The sequence below is a fragment of the Vulpes vulpes genome, chromosome 13 (assembly GCF_048418805.1).
Source record: "Vulpes vulpes isolate BD-2025 chromosome 13, VulVul3, whole genome shotgun sequence".
Lineage (NCBI taxonomy): Eukaryota > Metazoa > Chordata > Mammalia > Carnivora > Canidae > Vulpes > Vulpes vulpes.
In genome coordinates, this window is record NC_132792.1 from 9,878,635 (window position 1) to 9,900,601 (window position 21,967).

The window sequence follows — 21,967 nt, forward strand, 5'->3', positions numbered from 1 at the left end:
TAGATCTTTATGCAGTTGGAAAAAAGCAAGCCATAGAATCTTGTATTTAATATCCCATTTGGGGAGCATGTGGGTGGCTCAGTTGGTTAAGTGTCTGCTCCCTTCTGCTCAGGTCATGATATCTGGGTCCTGGGATGGGCCCAGTGTCAGGCTCCCTGCTCAGTGGGAAGTCTACTTCTCTCTCTCTGCCTCCCTGTCATCACCCCCCCCCCCAGCTTGTGCTCTTTTTCTCACTCATTATCTCTCTCGAATAAATAAAGCCTTTAAAAAAAATCCCATTTGGTTTTTTAAAATGGAGAAGACCCCCTATTGTATGTATATCCATGTATTTTTTTAAGCATAGAGAAAGCTTTGCTGAGATTATTTTATTATTTAATTTTATTATTAATAAATTATTATTAATTTTATTATTAATTTTGCTTATTTCAAGGAGATGGGATTGGAGAAAGGGAAAGGGAACGATCATTTTTATCTTTATATATCTCTGTAGTAGTGTATGAATTATTTTAGTAATTTTAAAAACAAATGGAATTAAAAATTTTAAAGGGTGATTAGTGCTACAAAGTATGTATAGGATAGTATAAAAGAATTTATCACTTCACCCTCTCTGCCAGTACTATAATTTATGACGCATATTACATGGCTTTATTATTACAGTTATAGCTCATTGTATTTTATATGTCTGGCACGTGGCCAATACTCAGTATTTTCTGAAAGAAGGAAAAAGGACTTGTTCCAGGAGACTTCACTACACGCGTTGAGCACTTTAGTGAGCACTGTGTGCCAGGGCCAGTGCTGGGGACTGAGTGAACACCAGGAGATCAGGCAAAGCTGGGAACCCGGACATTGCAAGAGACTGAGGAGGGAGTAAAGACAAGCTTGCCTGGGAGGTTATACTTACCTTTGATCTTGAAAGAGGCAGGTTGAGGCCTGGAATTGTGACGGAGCCAGGTGGACTGGGGAATTTGGGCTGCAGCGCAGTGATGCCTGGACGCAAGTTGTGCTCCAGAAGAATTCTCTGAGCTCGGGAAGATGAAATGATAAACACAATTGGGCTGGACTCTTCCTTAGCCCAGAAGATAACTTACATAAAGACACAGGAAGAGAAGCTAAGCTCTCAGGAAGGAAAGTGTGGGAAGTTAGGGAAGTGAGACTGACTTCCAGGTGAGGGATGGTTCCTCCCATATCATAAACACCCATTGTAGGCCAGACGCCAGAGGAGGTGCACTAGAGGCTTTTCCCATCCTGTTTGCATAAGAACCCTATCAAGAGGGACACCTGGGTGGCTTAGTGGTTGAGCATCTGCCTTGAGCTCAGGTGTGATCCAGGTTCAGGATCAAGTCCCACATCAGACTCCTTGCAGGGAGCCTGCTTCTCCCTACGTGTCTCTGCCTCTCTCTGTGTGTCTCTCATGAATAAATAAATAAAATCTTTTTTAAAAAACCTATCAAGAGGCATTACTGCAGTTAAGAAAGCAGAATCCAAGATGATTATACAGATTGTCTTAGACCCAGAGCTGGTAAATGGAAGACCTAGGATCTGATCATGGTTGTGTTGTATATCCTGGAACCCTCCAAAAAAATACCATATTTAGATTATACCCAAATGCCCATTAGCATCAGAACTTCAGTGCTCCATCTTAGGGTGAATGAAAGTAATAAAAATAGAGATATTTTTAGAGGCTCGCCATGTACTTTATAGATGACACATCTGTCACATTTCGCACATGAAAACCAAGACCCAGGTTACTTTTCCAAGGTTACAGATGGCCTGTCTGGACCAGAGGGAAAGTCAAAACCATGTCTCTGTACCACTTAGGCCCGGGTCCCTACATCAGATGATGCCTCAGGAGACATTAGGCTGTGCTTGGTCAAGGGTGGGGAGCTCTTGAGGATGGATTTATTGTGAATGCGTTCCAAAGCCTTTACTCATTAAATAGAAATAATCCTCCATGGTTTTATAATGTTGTCTCCTGCTGCTGTTTTCCCAAAAGAGCTTTCACATTAATTATGACATCTTTACCTCTTAGCGTTCAACATCAAGCAGTAGGCTGTGTGGAGGTATTATTAGACCTGTTTTATAGTTGAAATTCGGCCCCTGAGAGCCTTAGTCACCCAACCAGGGTCACATGGTAGAGGCTGGAGCTTAAGACCTAGATTTTCAGGTCCTTCAATCACTTGACATCTGGCTCAAAACGAGGAGACGTCCAGGAGTTCTAGCACTTAACCGAGCATAATGGTTAAGAGCGCAGGCTCTGGTCAGTGCTTGTCGTCACCACTCAGCTGGGTGACCCTGGGCAACCTGCATGGCTCTCTAAACCAGTCTCTGTACCTGGAAAATGGAAGTGAGACTAGCATGTCATTGTGAGCATCTAATGGAGTAATCCAGGAAAAAAGCACAGTTCCTGGCCCATTAAATAATCTAAAATTTAACCGCAATTAATTATTGTTGTAATTAATTTTTAACAATTATTACCATTGTTGTTATGTCATTGCCATTGTTGAGGGACAGGAGGTCTGTCTTATTCCCCTTCATTTCCTAGTGTCTGTCATATGGTAGACTCCAAACAGGTGTTTGTGGCACACCTTACAGTGTCCTGGACAGTCTTTCCGGAGTCTGTCCATGGAAAAGGATGGGTTTGGCATCAGATGAGGCTGGGTTCCAATGTGAATTCACCAGGAGTCTTCATTTTTCTTATTTGGAAAACATTGCCCTGAAGGAGTTTTTGGATACTCAGTGTGACAGATCCCACTATACAATCCGTGCTTAGTAAGCAGCAGCCATAATTTCAGTGGCAGAGAATCAAAGGTTGGGTTCACAGGCCAGTTGGGAAGTTTTGTGAAAGTTTCCCGGTTTGATAAGGCCTAGCACAGAGTGAAAATTTGGCAGATATCCATCAGAGAAAGGCCTATTATTTGCAGTAGTTTGAAAATTCTAAGGAGGGCCTCGTTGGAGGTATATATGAGGTATTTTTAAAGAATATTGTAAAATACATAAAAGGTAAATAAATATAAGTATATATTGAATTTTAATGTATTCTCAGGGCACTTGTTACTGCCGGCCCTTAGGAGCATATATTCTGAGGGTTGTCCCTGACTTCAGAGCATTGCTAGAAGCATCTGTCCCCAGCCAGAGGATGCAAGCCTGACTCCACCGCAGTGGCCTCCGAGGGCAGCCTGATGTTGTCATCACTGTTGTCATTGTCATAAACATTTCTTGAGCTTATATGCCCTATGCACTTGGCATGCAGTAACTTAATCTCCATAATACCTCTATGAGGTAAATACTATTGTTGTGTCCATTTTTCAGCTGGGGAAGATGAGGCTTAGGAAGGTTAAGTTCCTTGACAAAAACACCACATAGGGTTAGGGATAGAATTAGGATTTGATTCTAGATCTTTCTCACTTTAGGATGTGGGGAAAGTCCCCAGCTCTGAGATCAAAAAAGCCTAAGATTACATTCCCTTATTTAGGAGCTGACTTTGGGCACATTTATGCCTCTAAATAATGAGAATGATAACAGTATTTATTGGGGCACCTGGGTGGCTCGGTGAAGCAGCTGCCTTCAGCTCAGGTCATGATCGTGGGGTCCTGGGATCGAGCACTGCATCAAGCTCCCTGTTCATGCTCATGCTTTCTCTCTCTCTCTCTCAAATAAATTAATAAAATCTTTAAAAAGAAAGAAAAAGGAAAGGAAAGAAAGAGAAGGAAAACAGTACTTATCTTCTATACCTGTTAAGTAAGAGTAAATTAAGCAATGGGCTTGAGGTGCTTAGTGCAGTGACTGGCATATGCCAAATACTCGACGAACTAGCCATTATCGCTATTATTACTGGGATAGTAAATCACTGCTTTGATATTGCTATGGGGCTTAAATGTTGAAATGTATATAAAGGCCCTTTCAAACTGCATGGAACATATTAGGTGATTAGTATATGTTAGTCATCACCCCAAAGAAATACCAGCAGTTGAATTTCTGACTAAGTGGCCCTTTCTGGTTCAGCCGGTAAAACTATATTATTTTGTTCTTTATTCAGAACTGAAAGGAGTCACCTACCTCTTAGAATTGTCTTACATTCTGCAACAATACCATGAATTCCAGAAATTCCGTACAGATATTTGAAAAGCATGAATCTCCATAATGAATGGATCAAATTTCTTTCTTCCCTTATTTTTTTATCCAGTTTCCATCCTCACCTACTTTCCCCAGCACCCACTGTACCAACTTCTCAAAAGTCTGTCAGCACTTAGGTAGACCAAGGATCCTAACACAGAGCTTATCCTTCTCCCTGGAAGGCCCTAATCAGGCCATTTTCTGCCCTATCAGCTGTCCTGTTCAGTCACACCTGTATCTGCGACAGTGCACCCCACCAGAGCCCTGTATTTCTCTCTTCCCTAAACCCCTGAATTTACCTTTCATTTCTCTGCTTGCTGCTCTCAGTAATAGCCTCCTCCACTCCCCCACTGCCCGCCCTTGTTCTGTCCTCCACCAGAACCCTGTCTCTCTGCTCTCTCCCTCTGCACCTGACAAAACCTGCTTGGTAAACCCTTCAATTTGTACAGAAGGATTCATGTGTTTACAGAATTTTGCTAGTGAATGGTTACCGTTAGATTTGTGATATATGTTTAAAAAAAAAAAAAAAGCACCAGAAACTTAAAACTTATGAGACCTATGTTCCTGTGCTGTTTGATATTAAATACGTTTCTCTGTATTATTACTAATCCCAGCTCTAGAGGTAATAGTGACTGATTTTTGGGGGGAGGCATGTACTGCATGCCAGGCACTGTTCTAAGCACCTTACAGTTAATTCCCATTATTTCTGCCCTCAGCAGGATTATTATTACTGTCTCCAGATCTACATCACTAAACTGTGATTTTTAAAATGTATCTGTACTAGGGGCACCTAGTGGCTTAGTTGGTTAAGTGTCTGCCTTTGGCTCAGGTCATGATCTCAGGGTCCTAAGACGGAGCCCCGCATCTGGCTCCCTGCTCAGTGGGGAGCCTGCCTCTCCCTCTGCCCCTCCCCCTGCTTGTGCTCTCTCTCTCTTGCTCTCACTCTCAAATAAATAAAATCTTTTTATAAATACCTCTATACTAGGAAATTTCACACGTATGTACATATGTATGATTAACACACTCCTATTTATGCACATAAATACATGTGTTGGCTGGTGGTTCATTGGTGGAATTAGAAAAACATACAGGACCCATGACCTAGCCTCTGCTTACTGATCCAGCCTCGTTTTCGGCCTCTCTCACGTTACATTTCATGTTCTGTCTTCCCGCTAAACCTCATTCTTCCTCACAGGGTTCTGGTGAGGATTAAATACAATATTGTAAAAAGCATTTGGGTCAGAGAAGGTTCCTGACAAATGCCAGAGCTCCCCTCCTGAGGTCTGTCTCTGCCTTAGCCAAGTCTGTCTTATTTTTTGATGAGTCCATCATCTCTGATAGATTAAGAGCTTTTCGTAATACTTTTTAAACTCTGCGTGCAATTCCAAACTCAGGAGAGTGGCTGTGTCTAGGGAGGGAAGGAGGGAAGAGATTGGGATTGGGGTAGAGAGGAAGCATTCCGTAGCACTTTATTTCTTAAACTGGTTGGTGGTACATGAGTATTCTGTTAATCTAAAGATTGTGATATATGTCATCTGAAATAATGTAATTCCAAGCAAACAAATAAAAATCCTCTCTCCTTATGTTTTACCAGCGACCCTTCTTTGAACACAGTTGAGCAGGCAGCTGAATTCCTTTTTTTTCTGGCTTCCAAAAGCAGAAGAGGGGGTCAGGTCTGCTGGGATTCTCTGGGGTGAGGTGAGGCTCTTTGGCCTCGGACAGAAGATTTCCAGGGTAACTCCAGTTTATGAGGAGATCAAACACATGCATTCTGTCTGTCGTGCTGATATGGCCTTTCTTTTGTGTTTTTCTGAGCCACTTCCCTCAGTTACTTGGGCAGTAACTAGAGCTGCATTTTATCGTTTTTAATATCTCAGCCTGAAATGCTGACATCCACTGTAGGCATCATGAATTTTTGATGCAGTGGTGATCGGAAGGCTGCTGGGCCTCACTTGCTTTTCCAGGAGCACTGTGACACTTGTCTCCATCTGTGCATGGAGACTTCCTTGGGGTTCTCCCCAGTGTGGACTCCGGGTTTGTTTGTTCTATAAGTGCCTGTGGTTCCCAGGCAGGTACTGGGAGTGTATTCGAGAATGCAGTTACTTTAGATTTTCTTCACAATTATTTCAACAATCTAGGATATTTAAGAAGGGAATGCTTCTTAAATTCCTGAAAAGGAAATCAACAAATCCAAGTCAACAAATATTTACTGAGCCCTCCCTTCTTAAGCCCACCTCACAGAAAACTACCCACACAGTGGTATTTGTTGGGTGGGGACGCAGAGATGAGCCAGAGGTAATGGTGGCAAATAAAGATCTGAACTTACACAAATATGTGATGTGGTGGAAAGTATTGCAAAAGAGGTTCAGAGAATTACAAGAGGGATCATTGTCGACTAAGGGGGAAGGCTTTATAAGAGATATTGAGTGAAGTCTTTAGATACATGATTTTGCTAGACATGATTTTGGTATACTTACTGTTCATTTATTCATTTAGTAATACTATGCATCTCCATTTATTCGTTCAGTACATATTATGTGTCTTCTGTGGGCCTCCATACAAATCCATGCTTCCATGTCCACCACAAAGGAAGTAGGGAGTACAGGCATCTGAAATGCCATCACATGGAAGGGATGCATCTCAGCTCCACTCATACTTCCTTGGTCAGTGTGTCCATGCCTGCTTCCTTGAAGGGTGTAGAGATATGTGGTCCTGCCTTCCAGAGCCTGCAAGGATGAAGAACTTGAGTTTCTATGACAAGTGCTGACATCTGCTTTTAAGAGGCACAAATCTGATGCACAATTTAACAGAATCACACTGGATACTGTATTGATAGTAGACTGTAGGTGAGCAAGAGCTGCAATAGAGACTTTTGTGGGAAGCTTTTGCAGCGGTCAAGACAAGAGATGATGTTGGATAGGACTGATAGCTGGGGCCCCTGGGTGGCTCAGTGATTGAGTGTCTGCCTTTGGCTCAGGTAGTGATCCCGGGGTCCTGGGATATCAAGTTCCATATTAGGTTCCCCATAAGGAGCCTGCTTCTCCCTCTGCCTATGCCTCTGCCTCTCTCTGTGTGTCTCTCATGAATTATTAAATAAAATCTTAAAAAACAAACAAACAGGGCTGATCGTCCTGGGGATAGTGAGAAGTTTTCAGATTTTGGTTCCATTTTAAAGGTAAAGGCAATAGGATTTCCCAGTGGGCTGCATCTGGGGTATGAGAAAGAGAAAAGTCAGTATGACTTGGATGGGTTTTAGCCTGAACAACTACAAGAAGGTATTTGTCGTTAACTGACCGAGATACAACGGTCTGTAGAAAAAGAGAGTAGGAGGCAGGACATTAAGGGTTTGCTTCTAGCATACTGAGATGAGAGTTATTGGGATCCCAGTGGAGATACTGAATAGCAGTTGATATAGAAGTCTCTATTTCAGGGGTGGGATCTGGGCTGGGGCTATCAGTTTGGGAGTTGTCAGCTGATAGAAGTTACTCAAAGCCATAGACTAGATGAGATCCCAAGAAAGTGAGCATAGATAGAGAAGAAGAAAGGCCCAGGGCCCTCCAGCCTGATCAGGTCAGGGAGGTAAAGCCATCACAGACATTGGAAAGGAGCAGCCATGAGGTAGGAGGACAGTCAGAAGTATGATATCCTGGGACCCAAGCAGATGGGAGTGGTTATTTATGGAACACTCACTCTTTTTGAGAAACTTTGGACAGTTTTTATCAGCTCATCAGCACCACAGTCATGTAAAACAGCATTAGTCCCATTTTACAGATTGGAAATAAATCTAAAGCTCAGAGTGAGGAAATTTACTAATGCCTCTGATGTGCCAGAGATGTTAAAAAACTAAAAAGATAGCAATAGGTGGTGAAACAAAACTTCAAACATAAATCCATCTGGTCCGTCCTGTACAACTTGCACCAAGAGATTGTGGAAAAAATGCTGTTTCTCAGACCAGAGCTTAGACAGAATTAAAGGAAATTGAGTTGCAGAGAAAGAAACATGTTAGAACCCATGGATGCTTCTTTTGCGTTTCAAGGTAGATTTTTTTTCTTTCTTTCTTTCTTTTTAAGATTTTATTTATTCTTAGAGTGAGTGGGAGGGAGACGGAGAGAGAATCTCAAGCAGAGTCCATATAGAGCATGACCATGAGATCACACCTGAGTCAAAATCAAGAGTTGGACGCTCAGCCAACTGAGCCACCCAAGCATCCCCTAAGATTGATCCTTTTCTTTTTTATAAATTTATTTTTTATTGGTGTCCAATTTGCCAACATATAGAATAACACCCAGTGCTCATCCCATCAAGTGCTCCCCTCAGTGCCCCTCACCCAGTCACCCCCACCCCACCCCCACCCTATCCTTTTCTTTTAAAGATTTTATTTATTTGTGAGAGAGAGCGAGCATACACACGTGTGTGTGCGTGAGCAAATTGAGGGAGAGGCAGAGAGAGGAGAAGAAACAAACTCCCCATTGAGCGGGAAGCCCAACTTGGGGCTTGATCTCAGAACCCTCCAAGATCATGACCTGAGCTGAAGGCAGACGCTTCACTAGCTGAGCCACTCAGGCACCCAAGATTGACTTTATTATGGAGAATTTTCTCCTTGTTCCCTGATAATCGTAGTTTCTTAATGGAAATACATGTGCTTTAAAATGTGATGGGGGCAGCCCGGGTGGCTCAGTGGTTTAGCGCCGCCTTCAGCCCAGGGTGTGATCCTGGAGACCCAGGATCGAGTCCCACATCAGGCTTCCTGCATGGAGCCTGCTTCTGTCTCTGCTATGTCTTTGCCTCTTTCTCTCTCTCTCTACCTCTCATGAATAAATAAAATTTTTAAAAATGTGATGGTAATTTACCCCTCACCTGTGGGGGTCCATGGATTAACTGGGATATAAGTGAACTGAATGGATGCTATAGAAGACCAAGGTGAAACCACCTTTAACAGAGTGAAGACATTCAGTGCCTTGCTGACCACCCCTGGACGTGGTCAATGAATAATTGACGCAGTTTCTCTTTGCTTTCCTTTTAAGTTTCTTGTGATCAGAGTTCAAAATAACTTGTCATTGTAGGAAATAATAGCTCAGACTCCTCTCTCCTTCTTCTTTAGATCACGTACAAAATGAAGAAAACTATGCACAAGTTCTTGACAAGTTTGGAAGTAATTTTTTAAGTCGAGACAACCCAGATCTGGGCACCGCTTTTGTCAAATTTTCTACTCTTACAAAGGAACTGTCCACGCTGCTGAAAAATCTGGTAAGCCATGGCATAAGTTTCTTAAAATTACAGCCTGACCAAAGTACAATAAGAAGATAAAGGGAACAGTCTAATAATCTTTTTCCTAACCCTCCATCCTGGGGGTTAAAAACAATTAAAATTAAAAAATAAAAAACAAAAAGTCTCAGGAATGGAGTCACGTATAAAAAAATTTGTAAAAAAAAAAAAAATTAAAATAAAAAAAATTGTAAAATACCTAGATCCAGTTGATACCAGGTTAGATTTATTGAATCAGAGAAAGTGGTTAACCTGAATTCTCTTCCACACTCTACCATTGTTTTGGTTTGGGTTTTGTTTTGGATGGCTTTTAGTAAATTTTGCTATTTAATTAGTAAAATGTGATGATGTCAGACATACACTGGAGATGCACATTTCAGGTGTTATGCCTCACTTGTACGAAGACAAGCATGCATTTTGGTCCCTGTTTTAGAAGTAATAAACCTCCCCAGTTCTCATATCCTTTCAACCCCCTGCCAAGGAAAAGATGTTGAGATTTGGGGAATCCATGGTTACAGAAGTTGATGACAAGAAGAATCCCTAAAAATCTGGGACATAAGAGGTGCTGACCCCAGAAAGCAGACACAGCATTTGGGGTGGGAAAGTCTATTTGGCAGGTACTAGTGTCTGGATACCTGCATTCACACCCTGTTCACACTGAGAAGGTTCATTCTGGGTAGTGCTACCACCCACACTTCCTGTGCATTCAATTAATCAAGTCTCTCTTCTCCAAAGCCCCAAGTGTTAGAAGTACAGGGAGGTTGAACGGTGTCAATGAAAAACTCTACCATACTTTTCTTCATCTCCTTCCTGAAGAACAGAAGCTGATTCTTCCTCTCCCCCTGTCTCTCAATATGACACTTTGCATCCTTTAAGAACCCAAACTCAAGATGTCTTGGCCCTGGATCAGTTACTCACTGATAGGCTCCTGTGGCCTTATAGGAGAATCTTGTTACGGATCAGTGTGATACAGATGGATAGCTTATAGATGAGTACACAGAATTAGAAAAATGAAAATGACCTTTCTGTAATGTGTTAACCTGGAAATTCGACCAATCAGAATATTCTTTTTTTTTTTTTCCTATCATACTAGATAAATACTTGGGTATGTCTTTTTTCCTGATGATTTAATTCAAATTTGTGGTTTATGCCATTGAATTAATCTCATACGGTGATAGCTAATCCTAAAGTAAAGGCTGAGAATAGAAATAGGTCTCATTTTCAAAAACTTCAGAAAGGGTAGTTTTGAAGTTAGGATAAACATGTTCCTACACTTTGGGGTTTATGTGACAAATCCATGATATCCCTGTAAACCTTAGAGTATTTAAATTTCTTATATTCAGAAGAGGGCCCTCACTCTCCTTCCTCTGAGTGCTGTCTTTCTGCTGATGGCATTGCTCAAAGGCTGTGTGGTGGGAAGAAAGGAAGTGAAACAGGACTCTCACTATTCACTTGGGTAATAACTGGTAACAGACTTGCTCAGGGAGGAAGTTCTGTTTTTCCCCCTAAGTAGGTGTTTTCACAGGGATATCTTGCTTACCTTTAGTTTCCAGGACACCAAATGTATTTGGCTTCAGTCGAGATTCATCACTTGCACGTTTCCTAGACCAGTCCATTCCTACACTTCCCTCCACTGTGGGCCCCTTCCCCCAATGTGTGTTGGCCCCACGAGGCAATGGTCACTCAGGCAGCATTCATTGTATTTGCTTTTACCCAGTAATATATTTGCTTATCACCATACAGAAACCACTGATGTTTATTGAACACTTTGATGGACCTGGCAACGTGCATGTATAGATTTCTTATTCAGCATCTTACAACAATCTTGTGGTCACTATACCTTCAATCCAGATGAAAAAATTAAGGCACATTATTATTTAACTTGTTCGGATACACTGTTAGTAAGCAGATGTGTACTTGAACATTCTGTCTCTACCACCCTACTCTATTATACTGCCTCTGTCACTCTACCTTGGTGGCTGTCACCTTGGTAGTTGTGTTTCTTTAACTAGAAATGCTGATCTAGGTGGTCCCCTAGACATATCCAAGCTGCAGGCCTTCTTCCCTGTCTACTCTCCTTTAAGGGTTAGAAGTCTAAGAATAATCAAATAGAAATTGCTAGAAGGCCCAATTCATTTAATTAAAAACAAAGACATTTTTCCCTTTGGAGATCGTGGTGGCATTCCTGATGAGGAAACAGGTAGAAGAATCTTCCTGTACTAGAGTTGGTTACTAAGGGAACGCTATTCTGATTGAATAAAAAGCCAGTCTCAGGAGTTTAAACCTGACGACAGTTTCAATAGCTTGCTGCCTCCGTTTTCATGTTCTGCCAGGAAAGAAGAGAGCAGAGCAGACACGAGAATGGAGCCAGGCCTTAGAGCAGAAGGCTCAGGAGGGAGAGGCTTCCAGGTCAGCTTGCAGTACCTCCAGTCTGCAGATGAGGAGTTGGGGGGAAGCATCCCAGAGCTTGTCAAAGCTCTCAGTATTTCCCAGGAGATTCCTGAAAATCCTGTTCTCTTAAGCTAGTGGGGTCTGGAAACATGAAGCAATAATGGATATAGTTGGAATTTAGACAGTAACATGGAAGAAGGTGCTTGACTATTTTTAGACTTTCTAAATGGTATCCTCAGTCTAACCAGCAAATACCAAATGTCTGTTGTGTTCCAGGGTCTGTGGTACATATTAGAAAATGTCATTTTTCTAACTAAGATAGTCCATATGATGATTATTTCATTAGTTTTTATTGAAACCTTACTTAAAATAGAGAGGAAAAGGTAGGTTTGGGGGTCAGGTCTCGCTTCCTACTTTCGACTAACTGTGGAAAGAGAAAAACGTCCATCGTGTTGCTTGTAAGTAACTCATATTGCAAGTGTGTCATGTTGAGGGATATGTAAAGGGTTGGTCCTGAGAAATATGACCCACTAAGTCAGTGATGATAGCGATCTCATCACCACGTAGAAAGTTTGTTTTTGTTTCCTATCTTTCAGTGATTGTAGAAGGTAGGATGATGGGGTGGGAAGTTCTGTGAAAACTCCCAAGTGCTGCACAGATGTTGGCGTCAATGTCAGACAGGGCTGAGGCTGTATTTCTTCGTCCCACTTCTCACTGGTGGGTGGAAGTTGGATCTCCCTGAGACTGGAAGCGCAGGTCCCCTTACAGCCTCAGGCGAATGGTTGAACTCCAGGGCTAGTTTCCTCACCTGTTACCTGGTAGCATTGGGACTTCAATGAGATCACAGGATTCAGTCTCCAAACACAGTACATGGTATGTGGAATTTGCTTAACAAATACAAACTTTTATATTATTTATAATTATGTATTATTTGTAATTATTTTATTATTACGTCTTCTTCAATCTTCATGGCAGCTCCCCAGGGAATGGCAGGTATGGATAGTCCTATCGCATTCTGCAGATAAGTGCATCAAATCTCCAAAAAATAATATGCCTGGGAAATAGTAGAGTGGGGGCTTGAGTTCAGGTTCCTTGACCTGCAGTGGTTCAGCGATGCTGCCCCCCAGCAGTTACAGAGCAACAGCATTGCCTTTGTAGATTGTGGATGCTAATCGCTCACCTGGCTTAACTAGAACCTATGTGAGTTGCCATCAACCCCTGCTTGTGTTTAGCTTGCAGAATTCTGGCTTGTCTATTTTTTCCCTTTCATTTCCCTCAGTGAGTTATAATAGATTGGAAAAAGAGAGAGTATTAGCCAGTGGTTCACAAACTTATGGTCTTAGGACCCCAATCTTCAAAATGATCAAGGGCAGGCAGCCCCGGTGGCTCAGCGGTTTAGCACCACCTTCAGCCCAGGGCTGGATCCTGGAGACCTGGGATCAAGTCCCACATCTGGCTCCCTGCATGGATCCTGCTTATCCCTCGACCTGTGTCTCTGCCTCTCTCTCTCTCTCTCTCTCTCTCTCTCTCTCTCTCATGAATAAATAAATAAATAAAATCTTTAAAAAAAATGATCAAGGGCACTGAAGAGATCTTGTTAATGTGGACCATTTCTATCTATACTTAGTGTATTATAATTTAAAATTGAGGTATGTTAAAGTCACTTAATTCTTTTTGTTGCAATAAGCAGTTCGGTTGAGGTAGACAAATAAATACAGCCTCACACGAGTCTATATATTGAGAAGAGAGAGGAGTATTTTAAGAATTCAGGTGATTATCACTGTTCTTTGATACTGTGTCGAAACTTGACAAGTGTTAATTTCTTTATAGTTAGTTTCTTTACAGCAATGTGAATCTGAAACCCTATGTGTGATAGGCTCACTTTATTCATTTTTGAGAAAATATTTGCCAGATTCCCACATCTCAGTACCAGTTTGTCAGTCATTCTTTCAAGGAAAGAAATAATGTCCCCTTAGAAAGCTGACAGACAAGGAGCACCTGGGGGGCTCAGTCTGTTAAGAATCTGACTCTTGGTTTTGGCTCAGGTTATGATCTTAGGATCCTAAGGTCAGGCTCTACACTAACCACAGAGCCTGCATGAGATTCTCCTTCTCCCTCCTGCCCCCACTTGCGTATACTATTTCACTTTCTTCCTCTTTCTCTCCCTAAAAAAAGAAAAAGGGAGGGGAAAAAAAGCTGACCGACAAAATTAGCTATTTTAGCTTGCAACTGAAAATATTGCCTAAGTGCTTTTTCTCAATATAATCATCATATTTTGGTGTGCCCGAGAGTGCTTTGTGCATACTTCCTATTATATCAAACAGAATAGAAGAAAGATATACTCAGGGATTGATATGTAAACAAGTCAGTAATTTTTACCATTTCATCATGGACATTTTTAAATGAAAATAGCCTCTTTTTTTTTTTTCCTCCTGCAAGAGCGAGACCATGAGAATACAGTGACGTAGGTTGATGTCAAGCAGTGCCTTGGTTCATATCAGGACACCAGTGATTTCACCTCCATTACTTTCGTCCTGTCAGTGCTAATATCTAATGGTGGAAAAGTCAGATAAAATCTCTTAGTATTATTATGAAAGTACTTCTGATGTTGGGGCACCCTAGGCCTATGGACCACCCACTTAAAGCCCACTGGCATAAGAAATCAAAGCTTTGCTGTGATTCTGGCCCTGGCTTTGAGCGGATTAACATGACCTAACTTACAGACATGAATGTCCTCATTGGGAGAATGAGAAAAATACCTTCCTTATGCTGTGCTTGTGTGAGGATCATCATTCCACACACATTGAGAAACTGTGTAAGCTGCAGAGACCTTGAGTCACACACAGTGGGCTGTTACCATATTAACAGACTCCATTAATATTAATACTGCTGGGACATTAATAGCCACTGCAGGAGAACTTTATTTATGTATTTATTTTTCTTATTATAAAAAGAACACTTGCCTGATGGGAAAAATTTAGAATCCAAAGAGAAAATTGCAGTGTCTTTTTTATATTCCTCCTTCCCAGAGATAACCAGTCATTGATATTTGGGGTTTATCTTTCTATTCCACTATTCTATACCTTCCCCCACTCCAAATAGATGAAATCATATGTTGTAAGGAACTTTAGTTTTCACTTAGTGTTGGCATTAGAGCATTTGCACTTCCCCTAGTTGGGACGAATTACAGATTTTGAAACTTGAGAGGATGTAACTTTCTGAAGAACCCCCTGTAATGGATTCATCATCCTGAGCAGTTCAGCCCCTGTCCCATGGCAATGTCATTCCGCCCCTGTGGTGAGAGCCAGAGCTGGGACATCTACTTGATGGCAGCCCCAGTACTAGGGCAGAGGGAGGACCCAGGACTTACTGTCCAGTAGGACAACCCATATATGTGCATAAAGGTCTTGTGTCTTTTGCTTCCTGTGTGCTTTTGACACCTTAAAGTGAAAATAACAAATTCCATAAAAGGGTGACTTTCATCAAGATAACATTGCCATTGGGCAGCCCCGGTGGCTCAGTGGTTTAGCGCTGCCTTCGGTCCAGGGTGTGATCTGGAGACCCTGGTTCAAGTCCCACATTGAGGTCCCTGAATGGCGCCTGTTTATCCCTCTGCCTGTGTCTCTGCCTCTCTCTCTCTCTTTCTTTCTTTCTTTCTCTCTCTGTCTATCATGAATAAATAAATAAATAAAATCTTTAAAAAAAAAAAGATAACATCACCATTTGTATATTTCTCTGATTAGAGGTTGGAGGAGGAGGGGTCTGGGGTAAGATTATATAAATGGGTAGCCTGAGGGAATTCCTTTGTGTTGATAGAAGAATTCTCTTAACTTGGTGGTGATGTGGTTATCCCGACCTATATATGTGGTAAAATGTCACAGAACCACATACAAACGTACCACAAAATGAGTGCATGCAAGGCTGGTGAAATTCAAGTCAGGTCTGTAGCCTAGTTGATCATTTCATACCAGTGTTGCTTCCTGGGTTTGGAAAATGTCCTATGGAAGCTGTTGACTTTGTAAAGTATAAGATATTGCCCTAGGGGAAAGCTGGGTGAGGACACAAGGGACCTCTCTGTCCTCTTCTTGCGACTTTTTGTGAGTTTGTAAACTTTGTAAAATGGAAAGTTTATGTAAAAGTATATAAATCGTCCAATTCTAGTCAGAGAGACAGACATTTTATCTTGAATGATAAAAGCTGTTGTTATATGGAAATTCCAACGTAAAACAAATGTGCCCTGCAAAACCCAAGACCTCACTTCTCTGCTGTGACCTCAGATCTGTATTCCCACTTCCTTTGCACTTCAGTAGGTTTTCTAAACCACTCTTTCCCTGTTTTCAGTTGTTCTCTGTAGTTAAAGTCCTTTTTGTGAAAATAAATAAATAAATAAACAAAACAAACTAATAAAGTCCTTTTTGGGTCACTGTTCCCTAAACATTGAAGCCAGCCTTTGTCACATGTGATTACAGCTAGGGAATGCTGCCTCTTAGTGGCGAGAAGCCAGAGAAATATGGACATGATCGATTTTGTTGATGATTTTAATACATGTGTGGCCTGCTTTTAAGTGTACAGGCCTTTATGCGAAGTGCCTGTCCTAGCATTTGGCTCACAGTATATGCTTAGTAGATAGTAGCTTTTTTTTTTTTTTTTTAATGATTAGAAATATTTCTTTAGTTGATTGACCAGTCTCTATGAATTCATCCTTCCTCTAGTGAAAGATGCCTTCGTAGTCAGAGCCAGCTCCAGACATAACACATGACTTGTCTCTGGATTCCAGACCATTTCTTGTTTCCATGCCTTTGTACCTTCCATTCCTTCTATTTTTAATGTCATTTAGTAGTTAACGTATTAATGATAAAGATTTTCTTTACAATGCAGCTTCCTTGTTAAAAAGGGGAAAAAAGAAAAGAAAGGGTGATCTTTTAGAGTTTTAGTTGTTTCTAAGTATTTTATGTTATTCATTTGGTTAAATACACAGAACCAAAATTATATTCAGTCTTTTTTTTTCATTTTTAAGTCATTGCAAAGAAAGCAGTAAAGTTATTGCTTACTAAATAGTGCTAGGTTGGCTCTCCTGCCAGCATCAGGCCATCATTCCCTGTGATCCAGAGAAAGAAATTAAGGACTCAACAGAGGATTGCATCCGCTTAATCACCAAAGCACAAAATGGGTTGGGAAAGGAATAAGTGGTAGATTGAAATAGATTCTCAGTGGGTAAGGAAAACTATTTGAACCATACCCCAAGACCCCCAGGGTAGCAGCAGTTGTAGAAAATATATGTAAGACCTCTTTTAAAAGGAGGTGCCTAGAAGGATTGTGGTCCAGCCAGGACTATCCATGCCTTCTCTTCCCTGAGCCTTTGGATAATTCTGGAGTTTGCATAAGAGCCTCAGTCACCTTTAACAGTTAGAGAGCAGTTATTACTTCAGAGCTGTTGAAGCAAAGGAAAGATTTCTCCAGCTGCATAGCATTTCCTGTTTGCAATGTCTGACTGCAGGGTATGTGGTCAAGTTAAGGATTTATTTTTAATTTTTCTTTTCTTCTTCCCCCTCAAATGAGAATAGCTAAGAAACATGCAGGTTGGATCTGAATTTATAGCTAACAAATTATGTCTCAAGTCGCCTTTGAAATACTGAAAAATGTAGAGAGCATGAGTATGTTCAACAGGCAATTGGCAGCCCCTGGATTATAGAATACGTCCTAACAACCTTATCTTTTTGCAGAATGGTAATCGTAATTGGAAAGGTTTAGCATTTGATCTGCCAGACGTTCCCCTCCTGTCCTGACATGCTTCACTGGTAGTGGATATTGTGAGACCTTTCATGAAATGAGGTCTATCCACGTGGATAAGTGGGAGGTTTTCTTTTCCTCTTCTCTTATAAAAAGTTGTACATGTTTACTTATAAAATTGTGAGAAATATGGAAAAAATTTCAATAAAATAAAAATGATTGTATTATCCTGGCTTCTGTTAATACTAATAATATACTGTCCTTTGGATATACTGTTTTATAGATTTATACACAGAGAAACAGGTAAATTCAGAATTTTACAGATTCTAGAGTGGTGGCAGGGTGCACATGCCGTATATTGTATAACATCCCTCCTCTGACCCCCTGTGACATTTCGGGCATTTCCTCATAATTAAACACAATCTGTTTTCTGCAACAAAACTTGTGAATATTTACCTGAAGTGAGATGAAGACTCTGAAGAGTCTCACCTCAATTCAGGCCAGTTTACTGCCACGTGAATTCAGATTAGATCAGGTTTTGCTGCCAAATGAGTTTTAGAAAAAAACAAACTTGGGGCACCTGGGTGGCTCAGTCAGTTAAGCATCCAATTCTTGGTTTGGGGTCAGGTCATAGTCTGGGGGTCATGAGTTCCAGCCCCACATTTCGGGGAGTCTGCTTGAGATTCTCTCTCTCTCTCTATCTCTCTCTCTCTCTTTCCTTGTCCTCTGCCTCTCCCCACTCATGCACATGCTGTCACTCTAAAATAAATCTTTAAAGTTTTTTTAAATAAATAAAACTTATATGCATGCTTTGCAAACTTTATTTAAAGCCTGTTAGCTCTCTAGGACTATACAAATAAAATTTCAAAATCACTGTAACAGACTACATAGTATATTTCATTGTATAACTAAGCTATAATCAATTATCAGTACAGAATTCAAATTTTACATTCATTAGTACAGGGGTACCTTGTCATAAATAAATACATCCAATATACAGAAATCCTATGGTATCCCTATGCCCAACTTAAAAATGGTTTATTTTTCTTTTGGATTTTTTTTTTCTTTTTAAGGATTAACATTATAAACAATGTCAATAGGAAGCTCAGATAAGAATTGAGGGGCACCTGGGTGGCTCAGTGGTTGAGTATCTGCCTTTGGTTCAGGTTGTGATCCCAAGGTCCCGGGATTGTATCCCGCATCAGGCTCCCTGCATGGAACCTGCTTCTCCTTCTGCCTGTGTCTCTGCCTCTCCCTCTGTGTCTCTCATGAATAAATAAATAAAATCTTAAAAAAAAAAAAAAAAAACAGGATTGAATTTCCATCTTGTAACTTTTGTATGCAATGAATAACATTTTTCATTTAAAATGTATGTGTTTGTGGTTGTCGGGTGTCGTTCCACTTGAAACAGACTCAGAACAGCATCTCGATGCAAGCAGAGACTTAGGTTTTAGAGCTGTGGTTCTATGAGAAAGGAATGAAAAGAAGGGAGAAGGAAATGGGGGGGAAGGAGAAAGAAACTGGTCACTTGTTAGAGAAGGTTTCCTTAGCCCTGGGAGAGGACTGAACCTGGAGGAGGAAGCCTCAGATGGGCACTCAGATGGGGAATGCCCCTAACATTTGCATATCAGTATCTCAAAGATTGAGCTGGTCTCACCCTCAGAGACCTTCAGGCTGGTAAAGTTTTCCTTATTCCTATAGTTAAATGTTATGTATATAAATAATAATAATAGCGTATTTAGAGCGTGCTTACTGTACTCCAGGCACTGTGTTAATTAAGCACTTTATGTGGCTAGGATGTGGCTCCACATGGTCAGGGGGTCTTTCCTCCTCAGGTCCCACGTCTGCCGAGAGGGGTCTGCTCCCCACGCTGCAGTCATGCAGAGACCGAGGCACCTGGAGGCTGCCCCGTGACCACAGGGTGTGCCATGGCACAAGAGAGACTACAGAATCATGTGAAGGCCCAACACCGCTTCCCCCGTACTAGTTCACCCCCTTAAACTGTGTTCTCAGCCCCCCTGGCAGGGGACAGGAAACAGAAAGGAGCAAACAGTATTTGGTGACGGTGTCTGTGTCAGCCTCATTGCTCCTGACAGCAGCCCTACCGGGTAGCAGCCACACTCACCCTTATCGACCAGTAGAGAAAACAGAGGCACAGAGGACTAGGGTAGGCATCGCAGCTAGCATTCAGACCGAGGTGATCTTCTCCAGAGCCCGTGCACTCGACTGACTCAAGAATGTGGGCATCATTTTATGGGCCTAATAGAAGGTTCACTTTTAATTTATTTAAGTAAAAAGTATTGATTTAAAGGACAGCAAGGGAGACTGTGGTCCAGACGTTGTAGGAGTAAGGCAGACGCTGTTTTGAGATAACTACCAGCCTTCTGTGCTCGTGATCTTGGTCCCAGAAGCCCCTAGAGCTCCTTTTCCAGGCCCAAATCTGGAGGCCATTGTGAAAAGCAAATGCAGATATTTTCCTTTGTTCAGAGAATTCCGCCAAACTCAGCCTCACACACCTTTGATCGCTGCCACCCTTCCTTGTTGCCCATTTCCCATCCCAGGCCTCACCTCTTACCTTGATCCTGCCATTCCGTCCACCTGGCAGAGATTACCTGTTCTCTCTTGAACTGGATTTAGATTCCTCTGCAGGGTGTTGCCTCTGAGTTTCTCCTCACCTCCGCTTTAGGTAGCTTTTGGATGAGATGACCCACTCCAGACCCAGAGTTTTGGGCAGGTACTGCCACCCAGCTAGGGCACCTTCTTCTGGGCTGATGTCAGCACCAGGGACACAGATTAGTGAGCGGAGCATGGCTGGTGGCATATACAAGTCAGGTGGACGTTTCAAGCTACGTACACCTTATGCAGCCGTGTGTGGTGGCCGTGCTAGGCCTAGTACATCTGGCTCCCTCTGCCTGGGAACACGAATATCAGAATCTGAGGCGCCTTTCCCTCTGAGTTTTTCCCCGAAATTCTAACTCCATGCCACCTTTTTTTGTAATTGTTCCAGATTGAAAAGTACTACATATTGCTCTTGGGAATTTGCAGTGCCCTTTTGTGAATTAAAGGCTTGGAGACCTCCTATTATCAAAGAGACCTGTACAGTTCCATTTTTTTTTAACCTATTTGACCACAGATATTCCTGTATAAGAAACATTAACTTCCCATGGAACCCCTTTGAGGCACGCTGATTTAGATGCTTTCTGGATCAGGTGATCCCCTTTCATGTGTTGTGTTTGTTTTAATTCTATCCCATTTTATATCTGCTCTTCTGGAATTTATTTCTTGTTTACATTTCAACACGTAATTTCTGTAATTAATACTTTCTGTATTAATTAATTTCTGTATAATTAATTCTGTATTAATAATTTCTGTAATGAAGTAATTAATACTTCATTTAAGGTGGTTGCTTCTTTACACTTTGCTTCTTTCAGATTATGTCCTTTGGTGCCTTTTGGTACCTTTAGGTGAACCATGAAGAAACAGGCTGCTGATCCAGCCTTGAACCAGTAGCTTACATCTTCTGCTAGATATGAATAGGCCCTTTTATTGACTGGTTGCCCGGCTGTGTTAAGCCATTGAAAGTTCCGAGGGCTAGCAGAAAGGCACGACTCTGAAGTCAGATAAAACTGAGTTCACGTTTCTGTTCCACCATTTCTCAAGCTGGGTCCCAATCATTTATTCAGTTACTCACTCATTTATTCACCTAGAAAATAAGAGTATCAAGAAAGGCTTCCCAGAAGAGACACCTTGAACTAAACCATAAATAATTAATAGATGTTTATAAAACTGTTCTCTTAGGCTTGCAGATGGGCTTTTCCTGAACTAGAAGCATTAAAGAGCATTAAGCATTGGTTGATACATTTGATATTTAGAGAATGAGGTAAAAGTCTATATTCCAGGGGTTTTGTTGTTTTGTTTTGTTTTTGCTCGTTTTAAAAGATTTTATTTATTTAGAGAGAGCATGAGTGGGGGTAGGAACAGAAGGAGAGAGAATCTGAAGCAGATTCCTGCTTGCTCTTGCTCAGAGCCTGAGGTGGGGCTCATTCTCTAGACCCCGGGATCATGACCTGAGCCAAAAATCAAGAATTGGCTCAACCATCTGAGCTGCCCATGTGCCCCTGTTGTGTTTTGTTGTTTCATTGTTTTTTTTTTTTTAAGTAAAGACTTTCTAAATTGTCTTGACTTAGCCAGCGTTTACTAAATATCCACCCTGTTCCGAGCACTGTGCTGATCTTAGCTGTCACTTTCTGTTTAAGAGACTGTTTACACAGACTATATTTTAATAGTTTACACTAAAGCAATACTTCATTTTATAGGAAAAAATGAACATGGGGATGCGCCCAGGTATTGTACACTTCCTATTTTTTGCTGCCTGCAAATAAAGAAAGTGTGTGTGTGTGTGTGTGTGTGTCCTGGCAGCAGTTGGCATCACAGGCATAATATCCAAAAAAGATTCTTTCTCTGCAAG

At 41.5% G+C, this 21,967-nt stretch overlaps 1 protein-coding gene across 2 annotated transcripts in view; it reads left to right on the forward strand.

Annotated features, from left to right (window-relative positions):
• Window positions 1-21,967, forward strand: part of ASAP1 (ArfGAP with SH3 domain, ankyrin repeat and PH domain 1) — a 357,684-nt gene that overhangs the window by 218,051 nt on the left and 117,666 nt on the right. For both annotated transcript variants that reach the window (XM_072733909.1, XM_072733908.1), the window contains exon 5: window positions 9,215-9,360. In XM_072733909.1, coding sequence (XP_072590010.1) covers window positions 9,215-9,360 — 146 coding nt within the window. The remainder of the gene's footprint in view (window positions 1-9,214; window positions 9,361-21,967) is intronic.